This window comes from Lithobates pipiens, unplaced genomic scaffold, assembly GCF_037356315.1.
Source record: "Lithobates pipiens isolate NorthernLeopardFrog02 unplaced genomic scaffold, aLitPip1_a1.2 Scaffold_35, whole genome shotgun sequence".
NCBI lineage: Eukaryota > Metazoa > Chordata > Amphibia > Anura > Ranidae > Lithobates > Lithobates pipiens.
Genome location: NW_027507811.1, coordinates 17,392,262 through 17,413,717, shown reverse-complemented (window position 1 = coordinate 17,413,717; position 21,456 = coordinate 17,392,262). Strand labels below are relative to the sequence as shown.

At 46.4% G+C, this 21,456-nt stretch overlaps 1 protein-coding gene across 1 annotated transcript in view; it reads right to left on the bottom strand.

The window, feature by feature from the left end:
• LOC143955566 (zinc finger MYM-type protein 1-like) overlaps window positions 1–21,456 on the bottom strand; it is an 89,094-nt gene that overhangs the window by 22,286 nt on the left and 45,352 nt on the right. Inside the window, exon 8 of the mRNA XM_077465640.1 lies at window positions 16,483–18,036. Coding sequence (XP_077321766.1) covers window positions 16,483–18,036 — 1,554 coding nt within the window. The remainder of the gene's footprint in view (window positions 1–16,482; window positions 18,037–21,456) is intronic.

Here is a 21,456-nt window from a genome sequence, read left to right as displayed (position 1 = left end):
TCAGTTGATCGACTGACCTTCATCAAGATGAATCAGTCTTGGATCACCCACAGCTACCAAGCACCTGAAGCTGATGTAACCGAATAATTTTTTTTTTAAATATCACATCCCTTCAAGACTGCCTATGCTGATGCTGAGTGACTGTCCTGTTATGTTGATTGTCTATCCTCTTCCGCTGATATGTTGGAAGAACATTTTTGGTTCTGGGTGATGCCACCAGCCCAATTTTTCAGCCCCTGTTTAACAGGGGCGTTTAATTACAATTTTTGATGCAATGCTTTGCAACAGGGCTCATTCCTGCACTACAACTAGAGTATATGGGAGAGGTTGCAGTGTCGTGGCACCAGCACCAGTGCCAGCAGCCCAATTTTTCAGCCCCTGTTTAACAGGGGCATGTAATTACAATTCTTGATATAATATTTCACAGCAGGGCCCGTTCCTGTGCCCACCCAGAGTAACAGAGGACTTATAGTGTTGTGGCACCAGCACCACAACCACCAAAGGTCAATTTTTCTACCACTGTTCAACAATGGCATGTGTCACGTACCTGGTGGAAGGAGCCCGGAGTGCAGGGAGCGGCCTCTCGTAAGCCTCTGGCTCGAGATCCCCTGAGAGTGGGAACAGGGACTCTAGAGGTCAGAGGGCACAAGTGCCAAGCAGGTGATGGTAGGTTGGATCAACAGGCAAACAGCAGGGTCAAACACGGACCGGGTCGTCAACGGGCGGGCAGCAGAAGTACAAAGGAGAAGGCAGAAGCGTGGTCAGACAGTCCGAGGGTCAAGGCTGGCAGCAAGCAGGAGAAGTCAGGAACAGGCCGGGTGGATCAGAGCAGGAACAATCAGGTTAGCAGAGGTAAGTCACAGGAACGCTGTAGACTGGACAGCATCGGGGCACTAGAACGGATTCCTTAAGAAGCTCTCTGGGCGCCAAGAACGGTCGCACGGCGTGCCCGCGCGCGCCCACGTGAAACCGTGCAGCCGTTCGTGACCCCGCGCACGCACGTTCGCAAACTCGCGCACCCGCGTGCACCCGTTCGTACCTGCTCGCACCCGCGTGCGTCCGTTTGCGCCAACGCGCGCCCAGGGAAACCTATTAGCGCTCAACAAAGGAATTCTGTGAATAGGTCTTCCATGGGCCGCTGGATCTTGGGGACGACCATGACATTGCCCCCCCAAGGGGCAGCCTCCGGATGCCCAACTGAGCCATTTTACCCGGATGGGCCCTCTCAAAGGCGAGAATCAGTCTTCTGGCGTGAATGTTAGATTCAGGTTCCCAAGAATTTTCTTCGGGTCCGTACCCCTTCCACTTCACCAGGAATTGAACTTGATTACGTCTACGCCTACAGTCCAGGATAGATTCCACCTCATACTCGACTTCACCGTCGATGATCACAGGTTCAGGTGGGACAACCCTCCGGCTGTCAAAGGGATCTGGGACGGCTGGTTTGAGCAAAGCTACATGAAATACGGGGTGAATCCGGAACGATTCTGGCAGTTTCAGCTCAAACGCCACGTCATTTATTTTCTTCACGATTGGGAAGGGACCCACAAACCTTGGCCCCAACTTCTTAGTAGGACAGGCCATCTTTAGGTTCAACGTGGAGAGCCAAACTTGGTCCCCGACTTTGAGTTCAAGCTCCCCCTTCTCTTCCTGTCAAAAACCTCTTTATTATATCTCTGGGTTTTTGTCATGGTCTCCTGCAGCAGTCTGTTATTGGAGCTGAAAAAGTCAATACTCTCCTGAACCGCTGGTACCGGGCTTTCTGGCAGGTCATTGGACAGAAATGAGGGATGGAAGCCGTAGTTAGCGAAGAACGGGGACTGACTTGTGGCAGAGTGGATGGAGTTGTTGTAGGCAAATTCTGCTAACGGGAGCAAAGGAGCCCAGTCGTCCTGAGAAAATGACGAGAAGCAGCGCAGATACTGCTCCAGCGTCTGGTTCGTCCGTTCCGTTTGCCCATTGGTCTGTGGGTGGTAAGCAGATGAAAGACAAAGATCGATCTTCAGGGCCCTACAAAGTGCTCTCCAGAACTTGGACGTAAATTGCACTCCCCGATCAGAGGTAATATTTGCAGGAACGCCATGTAGCCTCACGATTTCTTTAATAAATACCTCGGCTGTTTCCGCAGCGGAGGGGGTGCCCTTCATTGGCAAGAAGTGGGCCATCTTGGTTAGCCTGTCCACTACCACAAAGATTGTGGAGTAGCCTTCTGATGGTGGTAGCTCTACGATAAAATCCATCAATATCATCCGCCAAGGCCTCTCTGGGACAGGTAATGGTTTCATCAGACCCCAGGCCCTGGACTTGTTGCTTTTGTTCCGGATGCAGGTGACACATGCCTCCACGTACCTTTTACAGTCAGATTTCAACTGGGGCCACCAAAAGGTTCGCTGAACCAATTCGGTGGTCTTGAGGGCTCCGAAATGGCCGGCCAGCGGGTGATCATGGCAAGAACTGAGGACTGGCACCCGGGTCTCCTGGGGAACAAAAATTTTGTCTCCATACCAGAGAAGTTCGTCTTTGGCCAGAAGTGTGACGTTAGGTGGTGGAGCAGTACCAGCGGAAGCCTGCTTGATCAGAGACAGCAGATCTGCTTGAAGGAGAAGAAAGTTCCCTGAGGTCAGAATGGTATCTGGATGTGGAGAAGTCTCTGGCTCGTTGAACATTCGGGACAGGGCGTCCGGTTTGGTATTCTTTGACCCCGGGCGATAAGTTATATGGAATGAAAACCGGGAGAAGAAAAGAGCCCATCTGGCCTGACGTGGCCTCAACCTCTTGGCGGACTTCAAATATTCTAGATTTTTATGATCTGTGTAAATAAGGATTGGGTGTGTGGCCCCCTCCAGTAGGTAGCGCCATTCCTCGAGGGCCACTTTGATGGCTAATAACTCCCGGTCTCCGACGTCGTAATTTGCCTCTGCTTCGGATAGCTTGCGGGAAAAGAATGCGACTGGGTGCAGACGGGACCTAAGCCCATGTCTCTGAGATAGAACCGCCCCAATCGCAATCTCAGAGGCATCAACCTCTAGAATATAAGGCCGGGTCGGTTCAGGATGTTTGAGAATAGAGGCCGACACAAACAAGTTCTTCAGAGTGGAGAAGGCTTCCTGAGCCTCTGGGGACCATTGGAACTTCAGACCCTGCCTGGTCAGTCTTGTGATGGGGGCTATAATAGCAGAAAATCCTTTAATAAATTTCCTATAAAAATTCGCAAATCCGACAAATCGCTGGACCCCTTTTCTGTCAGTGGGAGTGGACCAGTCACGGATGGCGGAGATCTTCTGAGGGTCCATCTCGATGCCATCTACAGAAATGACCAGCCCCAGAAATTGAATGCTTTGTTGTTCGAAAGTACATTTCTCCGGCTTGGCATATAGCCCATGAAGTCGGAGTCGGGATAGTACTTTCCTGACGTGTTCCCGGTGTTCTGCCAGGGAGGAGGAGAAGATCAGGATGTCGTCTAGATAGGTAATGACGAACAGGTCTAGGTAGTCTCTGAAGATGTCGTTGATGAAGTGCTGGAATGTGGCGGGGGCGTTACATAACCCAAAGGGCATGACCAGGTACTCAAAATGGCCGAAGCGAGTACGGAAGGCAGTCTTCTACTCGTCGCCATCACGGATGCGGACCAGATTGTAGGCCCCCCGCAGATCCAGCTTCGAGAATACTGCCGCAGACCCCAGTCTTTGGAAGAGTTCCGGCACAAGTGGCAAAGGATAACGATTCTTAATAGTTATCTTGTTAAGGGCCCGGTAGTCAACGCAGGGGCGCAAAGTTTGGTCCTTCTTCTCCACGAAAAAGATTCCCGCTCCCGCCGGTGAAGTAGAGGGACGTATAAATCCCTTCCTTAGATTATCATCCAAGTAAGTCTTCAAAGCCACCAACTCAGTCTCTGATAGTGGGAAAATTCTCCCAAAGGGAATTTCTGCCCCTGGAAGTAATTCTATAGGACAATCATATGGCCTGTGAGGGGGTAAGGTCTCTGCACCCTTTTTACTAAACACATCCAGAAAGTCATGGTAAGCAGGAGGTACAGCTCGACGGGTTTCTGCGTCAACTTCCAGGCAGAGCAACGAGGAGGAGGCCTGGTCGGTTCCCGACAAGCAGTGCTGGAGACAGTAAGGTGAGAGGAATCTTAGTTCCCCAGTGGACCAGTCAATCTGGGGGTTATGTGCCCTTAGCCAGGGCATGCCGAGAATGATAGGGAAGAGGGGGGAAGTAATGACATCCAGACAGAGCAACTCTTGGTGGATCCCGGCAATAGAAGTCAATAAGGGCTGAGTCTCCCGGGTTACAGGGCCGGATTTGAGAGTAGAACCATCAGCCAGATGTATAGAGAGTCCCTTTGCCCTGGGCCGAAGAGGAATGTTATGTCTCTTGGCAAAAAATAAGTCCATAAAGCCACTGCAAGCTCCCGAATCAATAATGGCATTGGTCTGGACGTTCCCTCCTGGAAGCTGCAAGGAAATGGACACAGTCAGATGGGAGGTAGTGCTAGGAAAGTCAGACGTAAGGGCAGGAGACACAGAGAGGCACTTACGGAGCTTGGCAGGGCAATTGCGCACAAAATGTCCAGACTCTCCACAGTATAAACAGAGATTTCTCTCCCGACGGCGTTGGCGTTCTTCTGGCGTCAAGGAAGGCCTAAGTAGGCCCAGCTGCATGGGTTCGGGGAGATCCTGATTCGTCGTGGTGACAGCGGGAGAGGCAGGATGAGGAGAGCTGGGGACCCGAGGAAGCATCCACACTGGACGAGGAGTAGTTGAGGACCGCTCCAGACGGCGTTCCCTTAGCCACCTGTCAATTTGGATAGCGAGCTCCACCAAGGCTTCTAAAGTCTCTGGAATGCCCACTCAGGCAAGCTCGTCCTTCAAGGGTTCTGATAGGCCCATACGGAACTGATAGCGTAATGCCGCATTGTTCCAATCTGTGTCGGAACTCCAGCGTCGGAATTCCGACACATAGTCCTCTACAGGTCGGCGGCCTTGCTGTAGTGAGTGCAGGGCCGCTTCAGCGGTGGCGGTTAATTGTGGGTCTTCATATAACCGCGACATGGCCTGAAAGAAGATGTCCAGGGTTTCAAGGGAAGGATCCTTCTTCTCTAGTAAGCGGTGGGCCCAGGACTGAGGTTCGCCAGTTAGTAGAGAAATGACATATCCCACCTTGGTGGCCTCAAGGGAAAAGGTCCTGGGCTGGAGAGCGAAGAAAAGTTCACAGGAATTGCGAAAAGTCCGGAATTTTCCACGATCTCCAGAGAATCTCTCGGGTGTAGGCACCCTAGGTTCAGGAGGCAGCATCACTACAGAAGGGGTAGCAGAAGTCCCGGAAGCAGCTGGAGAGGAAGTAGACAGGGCCAGGACCCGTTCCTCCAGCTGACTATAGCCCTCCTGTAAATTCTTCACCACTTGAGTGAGTCCTGCGAGGTGGCGGCAAAGTTCGTCCATAGGAGACGCTCCCTGCGTGGGCTCGGACATGGCTGTCCAGTACTGTCAAGTACCTGGTGGAAGGAGCCCGGAATGCAGGGAGCGGCCTCTCGTAAGCCTCTGGCTCGAGATCCCCTGAGAGTGGGAACAGGGACTCTAGAGGTCAGAGGGCACAAGTGCCAAGCAGGTGATGGTAGGTTTGGCCCTGGAGCTGGGGTCAGACAGAGGCGGGTGCAGGCAGGTGGTTCTGGAACAGCTGGTGAGCAGTCAGCGGCTGGCAGCGGGTACAGGTGATAGCACTGGAGCGGCTGGCAGGCAGGCAACAAGCAGCAGCGGTCACAGATGGCGGGCTGGATCAACAGGCAAACAGCAGGGTCAAACACGGGCCGGGTCGTCAACGGGCGGGCAGCAGAAGTACAAAGGAGAAGGCAGAAGCGTGGTCAGACAGTCCGAGGGTCAAGGCTGGCAGCAAGCAGGAGAAGTCAGGAACAGGCCGGGTGGATCAGAGCAGGAACAATCAGGTTAGCAGAGGTAAGTCACAGGAACGCTGTAGACTGGACAGCACCGGGGCACTAGAACGGATTCCTTAAGAAGCTCTCTGGGCGCCAAGAACGGTCGCACGGTGTGCCCGCGCGCGCCCACGTGAAACCGTGCAGCCGTTCGTGACCCCGCGCACCCGCGTGCGCACGTTCGCAACCTCACGCACCCGCGTGCGCCCGTTCGTACCTGCTCGCACCCGCGTGCGTCCGTTCGCGCCAACGCGCGCCCAGGGAAACCTATTAGCGCTCAACGAAGGAATTCTGTGAATAGGTCTTCCATGGGCCGCTGGATCTTGGGGACGACCATGACAGCATGTAATTACAATTCTTGATATAATCGTTCACAGCAGGGCGCTCCAGCGCCCACCAAGAATCACTTTGAGGGCTTACAATGTTGTGGCAACACCAACACCTTGTTCCGCCATTTCTGCAGAGCATATAGGGCAGGCCCCTACTTTCAAACATCCAACTTACAAACGTCTCCTACTTGCAAACGGAAGGAGACAACAGGAAGTGAGATGAAAAAAGATGGACGGCAAAACAAATTATACAGGGGTGATAACCCTTCCCTATGTTTTCCAAAAAGCTTAAAAATAGATTTTTTGACTGGAGCTACACTTTAAAAATGTACCAGTTCAAAATTACAAACAGATTCTACTTAACACAACAAACCTACACAGTCCCTGTCTTGTTTGCACCGCCTGTATACTGCTGTTCTGAGTATATAGGGCCGCGGGGGCCCCATGTCTTTCCTTTTCTTAATATGGGTACGGGGTTCCCCTTAATATCCGTACAAGACCCAAAGGGGCTGGTAATGGGCAGGGGGGCTACCCATACCATTTTTCTCAATGATTTTCATCCATATTGTCGAAAACCAGATATTACATTAAAACCGCAAGCAGTTTTAAATGACTTTTTTTCCGTTAAATATCATTTTGTGCAGGGACTGTTCTAAACACGGGAAACACGTGGCACTTCACAGGCATACTATAGACACCCCCCAGGCATGATATTTAAAGGAATATTTCACTTTTTTTTTCACTTTAATCGTCATTAAAATCAGTGCTCCCGCAAAAACGCCCATTTTTAAAAACATTTTAGGCATTGACCCATGTCCCCTGGGGCAGGAGCCAGGTCCCCAAACCCTTTTTAGGACAGTATCTTGCATATTAGCCGTTAAAATTAGCACTTTTTATTTCGAACGTTCGAGTCCCATAGACTTCAATGGGGTTCTAAAGTTCGTACGAATTTTCGGTCCGTTTCGAAAGTTCTGGTTCGAACCGAACCGGGGGGTGTTCGGCTCATCCCTTGTTCCTAGTAATAAAATTATGTACTCACACCTGACTGCATCCTAATGTTATATTATTACATTGACATATATTTATAGGTAGGGATGAGCTTCGTGTTCGAGTCGAACGTACGTTCGACTCGAACATTGGCTGTTCGGCCGTTCGGCGAATTCCGAACGTTTGGGCCGTTCGCGTCAAAATTCGAGTGACGCGCGCGCGGACCACAATGCACTGCGGTGGCGCAGTGCATTGCTGCCCCATGATTGGCCAAGCATGCACTGTGACCCCGCATGCTTGGCCAATCGCAGCGCCGGCAGCGAGGAGAGCCATGATTGGCCACAGGCATCCTGCCTGTGGCCAATCATAGCTCAGGCTGTGTAGTGCACGCCCCACACTATATAAGGCCGCCTTTGAGGCGGCCTCGTGTAGTGTGTTACTTAGCATCTGAAGCAGTGGGTGTTCTGTGTACCTTCAACACAGTACACACCAATCGTTTTTGGCTGATTTCCTATCTTGCTGCTGTGTAGTGGTTGTTGTCTGTGCCCTGACTGCAGCATACACCACTAGATTCACCTCACCTATATAGCTAGTGATCTAGCTTTAACCACTTAACAACTGCCCATTGCCGATTAACGGCTTCAGGGGGGTTGTTTAACTCTGAGAGGCCGTTAATTAACGGCCTCCCAGAATTCTGCTCTCGCGTGCCCCGAGGTGTGCGCACTCGAGAGCATCCGTGACCGCCGGGTCGCATCACGGTAAACGGCCGCTCATAGCGGCCGTTTACCACGTGATTGCTCCGTCAAATGACGGAGTGATCACTTGGAAACAAACCGGCGTCATGTTATGACGCCTGTTCCTCCCTCCCCTCTCTGTACCGATCGGTACAGCGGAGGGGAAAGAGATCGGTGTCAGCAGTAATGTGGGCTGCATCTGCAGTGCCCACATCGCTGCTCACCGAATTTAACCCCTCAATTCCCTGCCAATACTCTGCAATACCAGTGCATACTCTGCAGTACCCTGCCATTACTCTGCAGTACCCCGCCATTACTCTGCAGTGCAGTACCCTGCCATTACTCTGCAGTGCAGTACCCTGCCATTACTCTGCAGTACCCCCCATTACTCTGCAGTAACCCCCATTACTCTGCAGTACCCCCCAATACTCTGCAGTACCCGCCATTACTCTGCAGTACCTGCCATTACTCTGCAGTACCCCCAATACTCTGCAGTACCCTGCCATTACTCTGTAGTACCCCCCAATACTCTGCAGTACCCTGCTATTACTCTGTAGTACCCCGCCAATACTCTGTAATACCCTGCCATAAATTGCCATACCCAGCCATACTCAGAGATACCCAGCCATACTCGGTGATACCCTGAAATACCCAGCCATAGACGCCCCCCACCCCTCACCGCCCTCCGGTGCTTCTACCAACTCGCCAGTACGATCAAAGCCAGAATCTTTTTTTTATTTTTTATTTCAGGCTTCCCAGCCTAGAGGTGAGATGTGGGGTCATATTGACCCCCCAGATTTCACTGTAAAGAGGACCTGTCACCCCATATTCCTATTACAAGGGATGTTTACATTTCTTGTAATAGGAATAAAAGTGATCAAAAATATATTTTTGGGGAAAAAAATGTCAAACTAAAATAAATAAAGTAAAATGAACAATAAAAAAATAAAATAAAAATTAACCACTTCAGTTCCGGACCAATAAACACCTTAAGGACCAGAGGTCTTTTTGCAATTTCGCACTGCGCTGCTTTAACTGGTAATTGCGCGGTCATGCAATATTGCACCCAAACGAAATTTGCGTCCTTTTCTTCCCACAAATAGAGCTTTCTTTTGATGGTATTTGATTGCCTCTGCGATTTTTTTTTTTTGCGATATAAATGAAAAAAGAGCGAAAATTTTGAAAAAAAAAGATATTTTCTTCTTTTTGTTATAAGAAAAATCGAATAAACTAAATTTTAGTCATACATTGAGGGCAAAATTTATTCAGCCACATGTCTTTAGTAAAAAAAAATGTCAATAAGCGTATATTTTTTGGTTTGCGCAAAAGTTATAGCGTCTACAAACTAGAGTACATTTTCTGGAATTTACACAGCTTTTAATTTATGACTGCCGATCTCATTTCTTGAGGTGCTAAAATGGCAGGGCAGTACAAATCCCCCCCAAATGACCCCATTTTGGAAAGTAGACACCCCAAGGAAATTGCTGATGGGTATGTTGAGCCCATTGAATATTTATTTTTTTTGTCCTAAGGGATTGAATAATGACAAAAAAAAAAAAAAAAATTTTTTTTTACAAAAAGTTGTCACTAAATGATATATTGCTCACACATGCCATGGTTATATGTGAAATGACACCCCAAAATACATTCTGCTGCTTCTCCCGAGTACGGGGATACCACATGTGTGGGACTTTTTGGGAGTCTAGTCGCGCACGGCACCCCGAAAACCAATCACCACCTTCAGGATTTCTAAGGGTGCAAATTTTTGATTTAACTCCTCACTACCTATCACAGTTTCGAAGGCCATAAAATGCCAAAATAGCACAAAACCCCCCCAAATGACCCCATTTTGGAAAGTAGACACCCCAAGCTATTTACTGAGAGGCATGTTGAGTCCATGGAATATTTTATATTTTGCCAAAAGTTGCGGGAATATTACAAACTTTTTTTTTTTTGCACAAAGTTGTCACTAAATGATATATTGCTCACACATGCTATGGGCAGAAGTCAAATTACACCCCAAAATAAATTCTGCTGCTTCTCCCGAGTACGGGGATACCACATGTGGGGGACTTTTTGGGAGCCTAGTTAACTAGCTACCTAGCGACACTAGCGACACTGATGCAGCGTTCAGAAAAATTATCGCTTAGTGACACTGGCAAAAGGGGGTGAAAGGGTTAACTAGCGGAAATCAGGGGGTTAAAACCATTATTGGGTAGTATATCGGGGTACCTAGCGCTATAAAAACCTGGCGGTGAACCTAAAAAAATAACTAGCTACCTAGCGACACATGCAGCGATCAGAAAAATGATCGCTTAGTGACACTGGCAAAAGGGGGTGAAAGGGTTAACTAGCGGCAATCAGGGGGTTAAAAACATTATTGGGTAGTATATCGGGGTACCTAGCGATATAAAAACCTGGCGGTGAACCTAAAAAAATAACTAGCTACCTAGCGACACATGCAGCGATCAGAAAAATGATCGCTTAGTGACACTGGCAAAAGGGGGTGAAAGGGTTAACTAGCGGCAATCAGGGGGTTAAAAACATTATTGGGTAGTATATCGGGGTACCTAGCGCTATAAAAACCTGGCGGTGAACCTAAAAAAATAACTAGCTACCTAGCGACTGTAGCGACACTATTGCAGCGATCAGAAAAACGATCGCTTAGTGACACTGGCAAAAGGGGGTGAAAGGGTTAACTAGCGGCAATCAGGGGGTTAAAAACATTATTGGGTAGTATATCGGGGTACCTAGCGATATAAAAACCTGGCGGTGAACCTAAAAAAATAACTAGCTACCTAGCGACACTAGCGACACATGCAGCGATCAGAAAAATGATCGCTTAGTGACACTGGCAAAAGGGGGTGAAAGGGTTAACTCTAGGGGCAATCAGGGGGTTAAATCTTTATTGGGGGGTGATAGGGGGCTACCCTGGACCTAACACTAACTGTCCTGACAGTTTTTACTGTCACAACTGACACTGAATGCATTGATCAGTAAAGAAATGATCAATGCAATCAGTGACACTGTGACTGGGGGGGGAGGGGGGGCGGGGGGGGGGATCGCGGGGCGATCGGGGGGGGGGGATCGGGGGGGGTTTGTGTGCCTGTGTGTACCTACATGTCAGTGTAGTGTTCGTGCAGACTTACTTTTACTCTTCTCCTCGTAGTCCGGTCAAAAAGACCGCCCCGAGGAGAATGACATCACTTCCTCCTTCCTGTGTAAACAATACACAGGGGAGGAAGCTTCTCATTGGCCAGGAGCGATCCAGAGGGGGTGGCCGAAAACGAACGGCCATCCCCTCATCACGGAGCGCTCCTGGACCGAATCGGACCGCCGTAACCAGCGGGAGGGGGTCCGATGGGACCCCCCACCCGCTGGAAGGCAATCACGTAGATGTACGTGATTCTGCCTGCCTGTGCCATTGTGCTGACGTACAATGGCAATACGGCGGTCCTGAAGTGGTTAAAGCGCCCATGTCCCCATGTGCTCGCATGTGCCACACATGTGAGGTATCGCCGAGAATGTTAGAGCGAGAGCAATAATTCTAGTCCTAGACCTCCTCTGCAACTCAAAACATGTAACCAGTAAAAAAAAAATTAAAGCGTCGCCTATGGGGATTTTTTAAGTAGCGACGTTTGCCGCCATTCCACGGGCATGTGCAATTTTGAAGAGTGACATGTTTGATATCTATTTACTCAGCATAACTTCATCTTTCACTTTATGCAAACATTGGGCTAACAAGTGGTTAATAATAGAGCTTGCAGTCAGTAGTGTTAGGAGATAGTGCGTGCTGTCTGCGTGCTCTGTACCCAGTACATACCGCTATAATATAGGGCAGGCCCCTACTTTCAAACATCCAACTTACAAACATCTCCTACTTGCAAACGGAAGGAGACAGCAGCAAGTGAGATGAAAAAAGATGGACGACAAAACAAATTATACAGGGGTGATAACCCTTCCCTATGTTTTCCAAAAAGCTTGAAAATAGTTTTTTTGACTGGAGCTACACTTTAAAAATGTACCGGTTGAAAATGACAAACAGATTCAACTTAACACAACAAACCTACACAGTCCCTGTCTTGTTTGCACCGCCTGTATACTGCTGTTCTGAGTATATAGGGCCCGGGGGCCACACGCATTTCCTTTTTTTAATATGGGTACGGGGTTCCCCTTAATATGCGTACAAGACCCAAATAGGCTGGTAATGGGCAGGGAGGGCTACCCATGCCATGTTTCTCAATGATTTTCAACCATATTGCAGGAACCAGATATAACATTAAAACCGCAAGCAGTTTTAAATGGTGTTATTTCCGTTTAATGTCATTTTGTGCAGGGACTGTTCTAAACACGGGAAACACGTGGCACTTCACAGGCATACTACAGACACCCCCCAGGCACCATATTTAAAGGAATATTTCACTTTTTTTTCACTTTAATCGTCATTAAAATCAGTGCTCCCGCCAAAACGCCCATTTTTAAAAACATTTTAGGCATTGACCCATGTCCCCTGGGGCAGGAGCCAGGTCCCCAAACCCTTTTTAGGACAGTATCTTGCATATTAGCCGTTAAAATTAGCACTTTTTATTTCGAACGTTCGAGTCCCATAGACTTCAATGGGGTTCTAAAGTTCGTACGAATTTTCGGTCCGTTTCGAAAGTTCTGGTTCGAACCGAACCGGGGGGGTGTTCGGCTCATCCCTTGTTCCTAGTAATAAAATTATGTACTCACACCTGACTGCATCCTAATGTTATATTATTACATTGACATATATTTATAGGTAACCTGAGGCAGATATTGTTCTTCTCGTATCTGATCGCTATTGGCGGCTCCCCCCGCACTGCAGATCCACTCACCACTAATGCCCCACTTATGTTATTTATGGATGTATTTGATTGTATAAAATGATGTGGGTGGCTCGTTAATTATGATTTAAATATTAATATACTGATTAGTATATTTATATTAACTTTAAAGGTTTTTTTTTTTTTATAAAACTACTCAAATATTTATTATAAGGAAAATTATGTTAAAATAAGTTTATTTTATCTATCATGTTTGTATTATGTACAATGTACAGAGTCCAGGGAGGTTCTGTGCTTTTTGATTATGGATATTATGGGTATACACAATTCATCTTTATTTTCATGTGGATCATCACATTTTTTTTTTTTATACTAAATGTAATTTTATTTCATTATACAGTATCTTACAAAAGTGAGTACACCCTTCACATTTTTGTAAATATTTTATTATATCTTTTTTTTTCATGTGACAACACTGAAGAAATGACACTTTGCTACAATGTAAGGTAGTGTACAGAAAAGAAAATGGGGAGAAGGAACAAGCCTGGAGACTTTTTACAGAAAAATTCATAGAAATGACATATAGATAAAATATTACAATAATATAATAATACGATAATTTTATTACAACAATAAAACATGCTAAAAAAATATTTTAAAAATGATTCCTTGTTAATATTGTTTGTTGTATTCAAGACATACACACACACACTATCAGGGGCGGACTGACCATTCGGCCACTAGGGCACTGCCCGGGGGGCCCCGTCGGGGCTGCCAGCCTCAGTAAAACCAGGGACAGTATGTAAAAATCGGTGATTTATTTACATCTGTCTCTGAAATGTCCCTCACCGACATCCTTTTGGTCTAAAAATACAGAGATTATAGCTGCTCCACCCTTCCAGTACCTTCTCAGCCAATAGAAACATGTCTGTGTATACTGTGTGATTGTATACTGTGTGTGTGTGTTTGTGTATACTGTGTTATTGTATACTGTGTGTGTGTTTGTGTATACTGTGTGATTGTATACTGTGTGTGTGTGTTTGTGTATAGTGTGTGTGTATACTGTATGTGTATACTGTATGTGTGTGTTTGTGTATACTGTGTGATTGTATACTGTATGTGTGTGTGTTTGTGTATACTGTGTGATTGTATACTGTGTGTGTGTGTTTGTGTATACTGTGTGATTGTATACTGTGTGTGTGTGTGTGTTTGTGTATAGTGTGTGTGTGTATACTGTGTGATTGTATACTGTATGTGTGTGTTTGTGTATACTGTGTGATTGTATACTGTATGTGTGTTTGTGTATACTGTGTGATTGTATACTGTATGTGTGTGATTGTATACTGTGTGTGTTTGTGTATACTGTGTGATTGTATACTGTATGTGTGTGTGTTTGTGTATACTATGTGATTGTATACTGTATGTGTGTGATTGTATACTGTGTGTTTGTGTATACTGTGTGATTGTATACTGTGTGTGTTTATGTATACTGTGTGATTGTATACTGTATGTGTGTGTTTGTGTATACTGTGTGGCCCCATAATCTCTGATTGCCTGGGGGGCCTCATAATCTCCTATTGCCCGGGGGGCCCCATGAGTTGTCAGTCCACCCCCTGCACACTACCACTCAACGTGTTTTGCTTTAATAAGCTTCTTCAGGAGAATCAGGTGTGTTGTAATGTATACTATGGATAACAAAGAGAACAAGAAACACATTTCATGATATTTAAGACAGAATTTTAAATCCATCACATTATTGGCGTGCAATTACTATACATATTTTGTTTTTACAGATAGATCAATATTTTTAGAATATACTATTAGGTTTATATGCTAAGATGAAATAGAGATGGACCTACCAGATTAACTTGAACCTAGATTTAACAGGATATGGACAACAACTGTCCTAGAACAGTTTCAAAAGACGCCTTAATTGATCTTATAGTGGCCACAGGAAGGAGATAAATATAATAAATATTTCCTATATGGCTTCTGCCGCATTCGTATCGCCCTCCCGTTCCGACGGCGTCTGACGTCACTGCCGGAGCGCAGGCGTCACTTTGGATGCGCGTGCGCCCAATCCAAAAAAGGTGGACGTGCCACGACGCGTCATCGCACAATTTGTAATTCGCCTCCGTTGGGCGTTTCAGTTTTGCAGATAATAAACAAGTAATAACGTCTGGGAATTTCACAATTATCGTTGCCTAACTGACTAATGAGCTTCCTATATTGTTTATATTCTTTGCTCCACTGTTTGTAATATGTATGCACAAACCTGTATGTACTATGACAATTACCAACGACTCTTTGTTGTATCATACTTGTCTTTTCCATAATAAAACAAAACTTTTAACCGTGAAAAAAAAAAAAATCACACCTTTAATGTAATAGAAAAAAAAGTACAGATCAGGAACATAGTCAAAACCGGTAATCAGACGAGCCAGTAATCAGGAAGCCAGAGATCAGCGTAGTTGGAAGCAAAAGATCAGGAACCAGAAGGGACATCAGCTGGGCAAAGTCTTTAACATGAACTCAGCAGAGGCGAAGGCATGAAAGACATGAACAAGGCAGTTTAAATAGCCAGAACCAGGTGAGCCACTGTGGTAACAATGATTGGCTGGTAATTAACCGACAGCTGAGCAGCCTTGAGCACTGGGAAGAGAGAAGTCCAGCCCTGACAAAGGGAAGGTCTGTCTGAGAAAGAATGGGAGGATGTACTGGCCCCTTTCCTGACTGCAGATCCTCAACTGGTGAATTGTGATTTGGTCTCAGAGTCAGCATGGGACTATACTAGGGTTGTCACCTCATCCCTTTAAACCTGAACACATATGAATTACACAGGTTCTGAGGCTAATTTAATGCAAATAAGACACCAAGTGAGTTTAATTACCTCCTTAATCAGCCACAGAACATGTGTCATTAATATGTGTTCTGTTTTAAAGGGATGAGGTGACAACCCTAGATTATACATTGGTAAAGGCAGAAATACTAGTCAGGCTGGGAGTGAGTGTTGCTTTGAGGGGGAGCCGAAGTTCATGGCTGGGGCTTTGACAGGGCTAAGCCTGCCTGTGTGCAGCTGTATCATCTAATGCAGGGGGGTCTCCAAACTTTTCAAAGGTCCAGTTTTATTGTCCTACAGACTTTAGGGGGGCCGGATTTGGGCCAGCAGTGAGAATAAATATGGTCTCAGGGTTGGTGCTCATCCATGTCTTTATGGACCTTGCTTTGTGCACTGGTCCAAATCATTTGGTGGAGGGGGGATTATGGTGTTTGGTTGTTTTCAGGGGTTGGGGTTGGCTCCTTAGTTCCAGTGAAGGAAACGCGTAAGACATCATACTCTGTGAATGTCAGAGTATTACAATGCCTCATGGGACGTGTAGTTCTGCAACAGCTGGAGGGCCGAAGTGTGGAGATCCCTGATCTACAACATGAATAAGGAAGCTCACTCCTATGAATTCTCTGGTGTTGCAAAAGGTTTCCTTTCCTACTGAAAGATTTCCCGCACTCTGAACAGGAATAAGGCTGTTCACCTGTGTGAATTCTCTCATGTTCAACAAGATTATTTTTCCTAATCAAAGATTTCCTACATGAACATGATTATGGACGATCACCTGTGTGAATTCTCTGATGTTTAACAAGCTCTCCTTTCTGAATGAAAGATTTCCCGCACTCTATACATGAATAAGCATACTCACCTGTGTGAATTTTCTGATGTGTAACAAGATTTCCTTTTTGATTGAAAGATTTCCCGCACTCCAAACATGAATAAGGACGCTCACCTGTGTGAACTCTCTGATGTTTAACAAGAGGTCCTTTTTCAGGGAAAGATTTCCCGCACTCTGAACATGAATAAGGACGCTCACCTGTGTGAATTCTTCGATGTTTAATAAGGTGTTCTTTTTCATGGAAAGATTTCCCGCACTCTGAACATGAATAAGGACGCTCACCCGTGTGAGTTCTAAGATGTTTAACAAGGTGTGCTTTGCCAGTGAAAGATTTCCCACACTCTGAACATGAATAAGGACGCTCACCTGTGTGAATTCTCTCATGTGTAACAAGCTGTACTTTATGATTGAAAGATTTCCCACACTCTGAACAGGAATAAGGATGCTCACCTGTGTGAATTCTCTGATGTGTAAGAAGGTCTCCTTTCCGAATAAAAGATTTCCCGCACTCTAAACATGAATAAGGATACTCACCTGTGTGAATTCTCTGATGTATAACAAAATGTCCTTTTTGAGTGAAAGATTTCCCGCACTCTAAACATGAATAAGGACGCTCACCTGTGTGAGTTCTTTGATGTTTAACAAGGACTCCTTTTTCAGGGAAAGATTTTCCGCACTCTAAACATGAATAAGGACGCTCACCTGTGTGAGTTCTTTGATGTTTAAGAAGGTCTCCTTTTTCAGGAAAAGATTTCCCGCACTCTGAACATGAATAGGGACGCTCACCTATGTGAATTTTAAGATGTTTAACAACATCTCCTTTTTGAGTGAATGATTTCCCGCACTCTGAACATGAATAAGGACGCTCGCCTGTGTGAATTCTCTCATGTGTAGCAAGCTGTCCTTTATGATTGAAAGATTTCCCGCACTCTGAACATGAATAAGGCTGGTCACCTGTGTGAATTCTCTGATGTTTAAGAAGGGCTCCTTTTTGGGTGAATGATTTCCCGCACTCTGAACATGAATAAGGACGCTCATCTGTGTGAATTCTAAGATGTGTAACAAGGGATGCTTTATGAGTGAAAGGTTTCCCGCACTCTGTACACAAATAGGGAAGCTCATCAGTGTGCTTTTTCTGATGTTGCAAAAGGTTACTTTTGCGAGTGAAAGATTTCCCGCACTCTGAACATGAATAAGGACGCTCACCCGTGTGAATTCTCTGGTGTCTAACAAAGGTTCCTTGATGAGTGAATGATTTCCCGCACTCTGAACATGAGAATAGATTGTCACCTCGGTGATCTCCTTCATGGGGTGAGGAAGTTTCCTCGGGATTAGAAGGATCTGTTGATGGATCTGCAGTGTGAGATCTTACATGGATATTTCCAATCATAGTATGTGATTGATGAGAAGATTCCCCCTGATCAGAGGGATCCATTGATGTCTCCGGACAGGAAGGTCTGTGATGTATATTTTGTGTATTTGGATTTCCTCCTGGAGGATCCTGTGTGATGACATTATCTTCTGACTTACAATCAGCAGATAATAGAAGACGTCTCTCCGAGGAATTCCTGACATCACATCCATCTGTTGGAAAGAAGTAAAAAAATTTTACAATGCTGGTGTCCTGGGGTGGCTCCATCCCTCCCCCATCAGTGTGGAGACAACCTAAGCTGTTAGTGCAATGCTTTATTAAAGGGTTATAATCACCTCTGCAGAAGAACTGTAAAGCTGAACTAACACCAGATCCCTCCTGGACCCCGCTTTACATGTGATGGCTCTGACCAATCAGAATCCATCTGGTCCATCCTGGCAGCTCAGTATGGAGAAGACAGAGCAGTGGGGTATTTCATATCCCCTGACCATTGGAGTGGTGAGAGAGTCCTGATAGTAGAGGATGGCTGACGGTAAGTACAGTGAGGACCGGGGGTGGGGGTTGGGGGGGTGAAGGGGGTCCGGTCCGGTGTCCGGTCCGGGGGTGAAGGGGGTCCGGTGTTAGGTCACCTTTACAGTTTTTCTATATTAGGAAACCGAACCCTTTAGTGTGACTTTAGAGGTCTGTGTGACCAGTGATGTCTCATCCGCCTTCCATTGAAGGTCATGAAGTACATATTGCACAACATTTGCTTTTTCCCCTCAACCACAGCAACCCGGGAAAGTGACAGCCGGACCCGGAAGTGATATCACCCACATACAGTGGCGGAATTATAGGGGTCGCTGAGATCACCATGGCGATTGGCCCCTTGCTGCAGGCCCCCTGTACTCTTCGATAGGAGGGGCGGCAGAGACGAGCTCTCCGATCGTCAGCCAATCGTACTGTAATCGGCACTGTGCAGGGAGCGCGTCATACTTACCTAAAGTGAAAGCCGTGTGTGCTGTACTCTTTGTCTCCCCCTACAGTGCAGTACCCGGCAGGAAGAGGTAACTGACGTTTTTTTTATAAGACTATCTATCTACTGAATGTGTGTTTACATGTGTGTGCATGTATGTGTGTGTGTGTGCATGTATGTATGCATATGTATGTGTGTGTGCATGTATGTGCATGTGTTTATCAGTGGCGGTGCATCCTTAAGGGTGCATAGGCGCCTGCCCCCTCTCTCCAGCCATTCATGCATAGCATATGGATCCCTATCAGGAGGAGAGGACGGGAGATGAAGAAGGCAGGAGACGCATGGAGGACCCCGCTCATAGTCATCACCCACTGCCCCCCCCCCGAGACAGGGTAAGTGCTGGTCAGACGTCGAGCCGGCAGGGGGGATTCACAGTGGCAGCATTTGATGGCACTGTGGCAGAGTTTGATGGGCAGAGTGGCAGAGTTTGATGGGCACAGTGGTTGCAATTGATGGGCACAGTGGCAGCGTTTGATGGCACGGTGGCAGAGTTTGATGGGCAGAGTGGCAGAGTTTGATGGGCACAGTGGTTGCAATTGATGGGCACAGTGGCTGTAACTGATGTTTTTTTTTCCGGAATATTTCCGTTTGCTTGCGCCCCCCTATAAATTTTTAGCACCAGCCACCACTTGTTTATATGTGCATTTATATATATATGTGTGTGTTTTTATATATGTGTGTGTATGTATATATAGTATATGTGTGTGTTTATATATGTGTGTGTGTTTACATGTATGTATGCACATTTTATGTATGCACTTTTAATCCTGACCCCCTATATGTGTACAATCAGAACCGATTTTTTATTTTATTTTTTGCTTTTTCATAGTACCAGCAAAATAACGCTGTTCCTCTGAAAAGCGACCCACGCTCTTCATCGCTTTTCAGAGGAATTTGACAGCCGCTAAAGAGGGAATATGTTGCCTACTGACCACCTGTTTTAACCCCTTAAATGCATCACCACTATGCTGCAGCTGCATGCAATTCACCTAGGGGTGTACTTCAAGAGTGCCCTGACTATAAAAAGATTGAGAAACAAATGGAGAAATCGGTTCCTTTATATACAGCCACCCACTTGTGACCGGGCCCTGGTGTTCTGCCATTGGGTTCTGAGCAAAGTGCCCTGTCCGGGGGTCAGGGGGCCCCTCCATGGTTTCTTGCATCGGGGCCCTGAGGGTTTTAGTTATGTCACTCTCCACATACAGTGTATCTAGAATGTAAAGACAACGTGAAAGAAATTTGTTTGAAATCTTTGCAGATTTATTAAAAATAAACAACAAAATAAATCCCATGTACATAAGTATCTCGGCCTTTGCTCAATACTTTGGTGAAGCCCCTTTGGTACCAATTACAGCCTCAAGTCTTTTTGAGTATGATTCTACAAGCTTGGCAAGCTCCATCAGGTTGGATGGGGAGCGTCGGTGCACAGCCATTTTCAGCTCTCTCTAGAGATGTTCAGTTGGGTTCAAGTCCGGGCTCTGGCTGGGCCACTCAAGGACATTCACAGAGTTGTCTCGTAGCCACTCCTTTGTAATCTTGGCTGTGTACTTAGGGTGGTTGTCCTTTTGGAAGATGAACCTTCATCCCAATCTGAGATCCAGAGCGCTCTGGAGAAGGTTTTCATCAAGGATATCTCTGTATATTGCTGCATTCATCTTCCCCTCGATCCTGACTAGTCTCCCAGTTCCTGCCACTAAAAAACGTCCCCACAGCATGATGCTGCCACCGCCATGCTTCACTGTAGGGATGGTATTGGCCAGGTGATGAGTGATGCCTGATTTCCTCCAGACATGATGCTTGCCATTTAGGCCAAAGAGTTCAATCTTTGTTTAATCAGACCATTTTGTTTCTCATGGTCAGACTCCTTCAGGTGCCTTTTGGCAAACACCACGCGGGCTGTCATGTGCCGTTTACTGAGGAGTGGTTTCCGTCTGGCCACTCTACCATACAGGCCTGATTGGTGGAGTGCTGCAGAGATGGTTGTTCTTCTGGAAGGTTCTCCTCTCTCCACAGAGAAATGATGGAACTCTGTCAGAGTGACTATTGGGTTCTTGGTCACCTCCCTGACTAAGACCCTTCTCCCCAATTGCTCAGTTTGGTGGCCCGCTCTAGTAAGAGTCCTGGTGGTTCCAATTTTTTTCCATTTACGAGAAAGAATGGCACTTAATACACCTCGCTAAACTGCTTTCTCACACTTGCCAGTGGTGACAGCGACACCTGTGGCCAAGTAGAACCCAATGCAATCCAGCTAGACTGGTACTAAAACCATAATTTGGTATAATTAAACCTAAAACCCAACTGTGGTTTTAGGAATTTTAAATAGAAAAAACACATAGCGCGTGCTCTTCAGGAACCGGCGCTACATACTCCCCCTTCCCATTTAGACGATGTCCTCATTGTCTGGGAAAGAAAGGAAAAACTCCTAATCCTAGAAAAATTAAGTACCTGAACTTTAGGGTAAGAAAGGGGAAGGAAAAGGAAAAACATTCATCAATGTAAAATGTTTAACAATTTACACAGGCAGGTTATATGTTATACAACCCAATTCCTGACTATCTATACCACCCACTCTCCGGCAGCTTGATAGATGCTCTTGATGATTCCTGGAAATAAAACA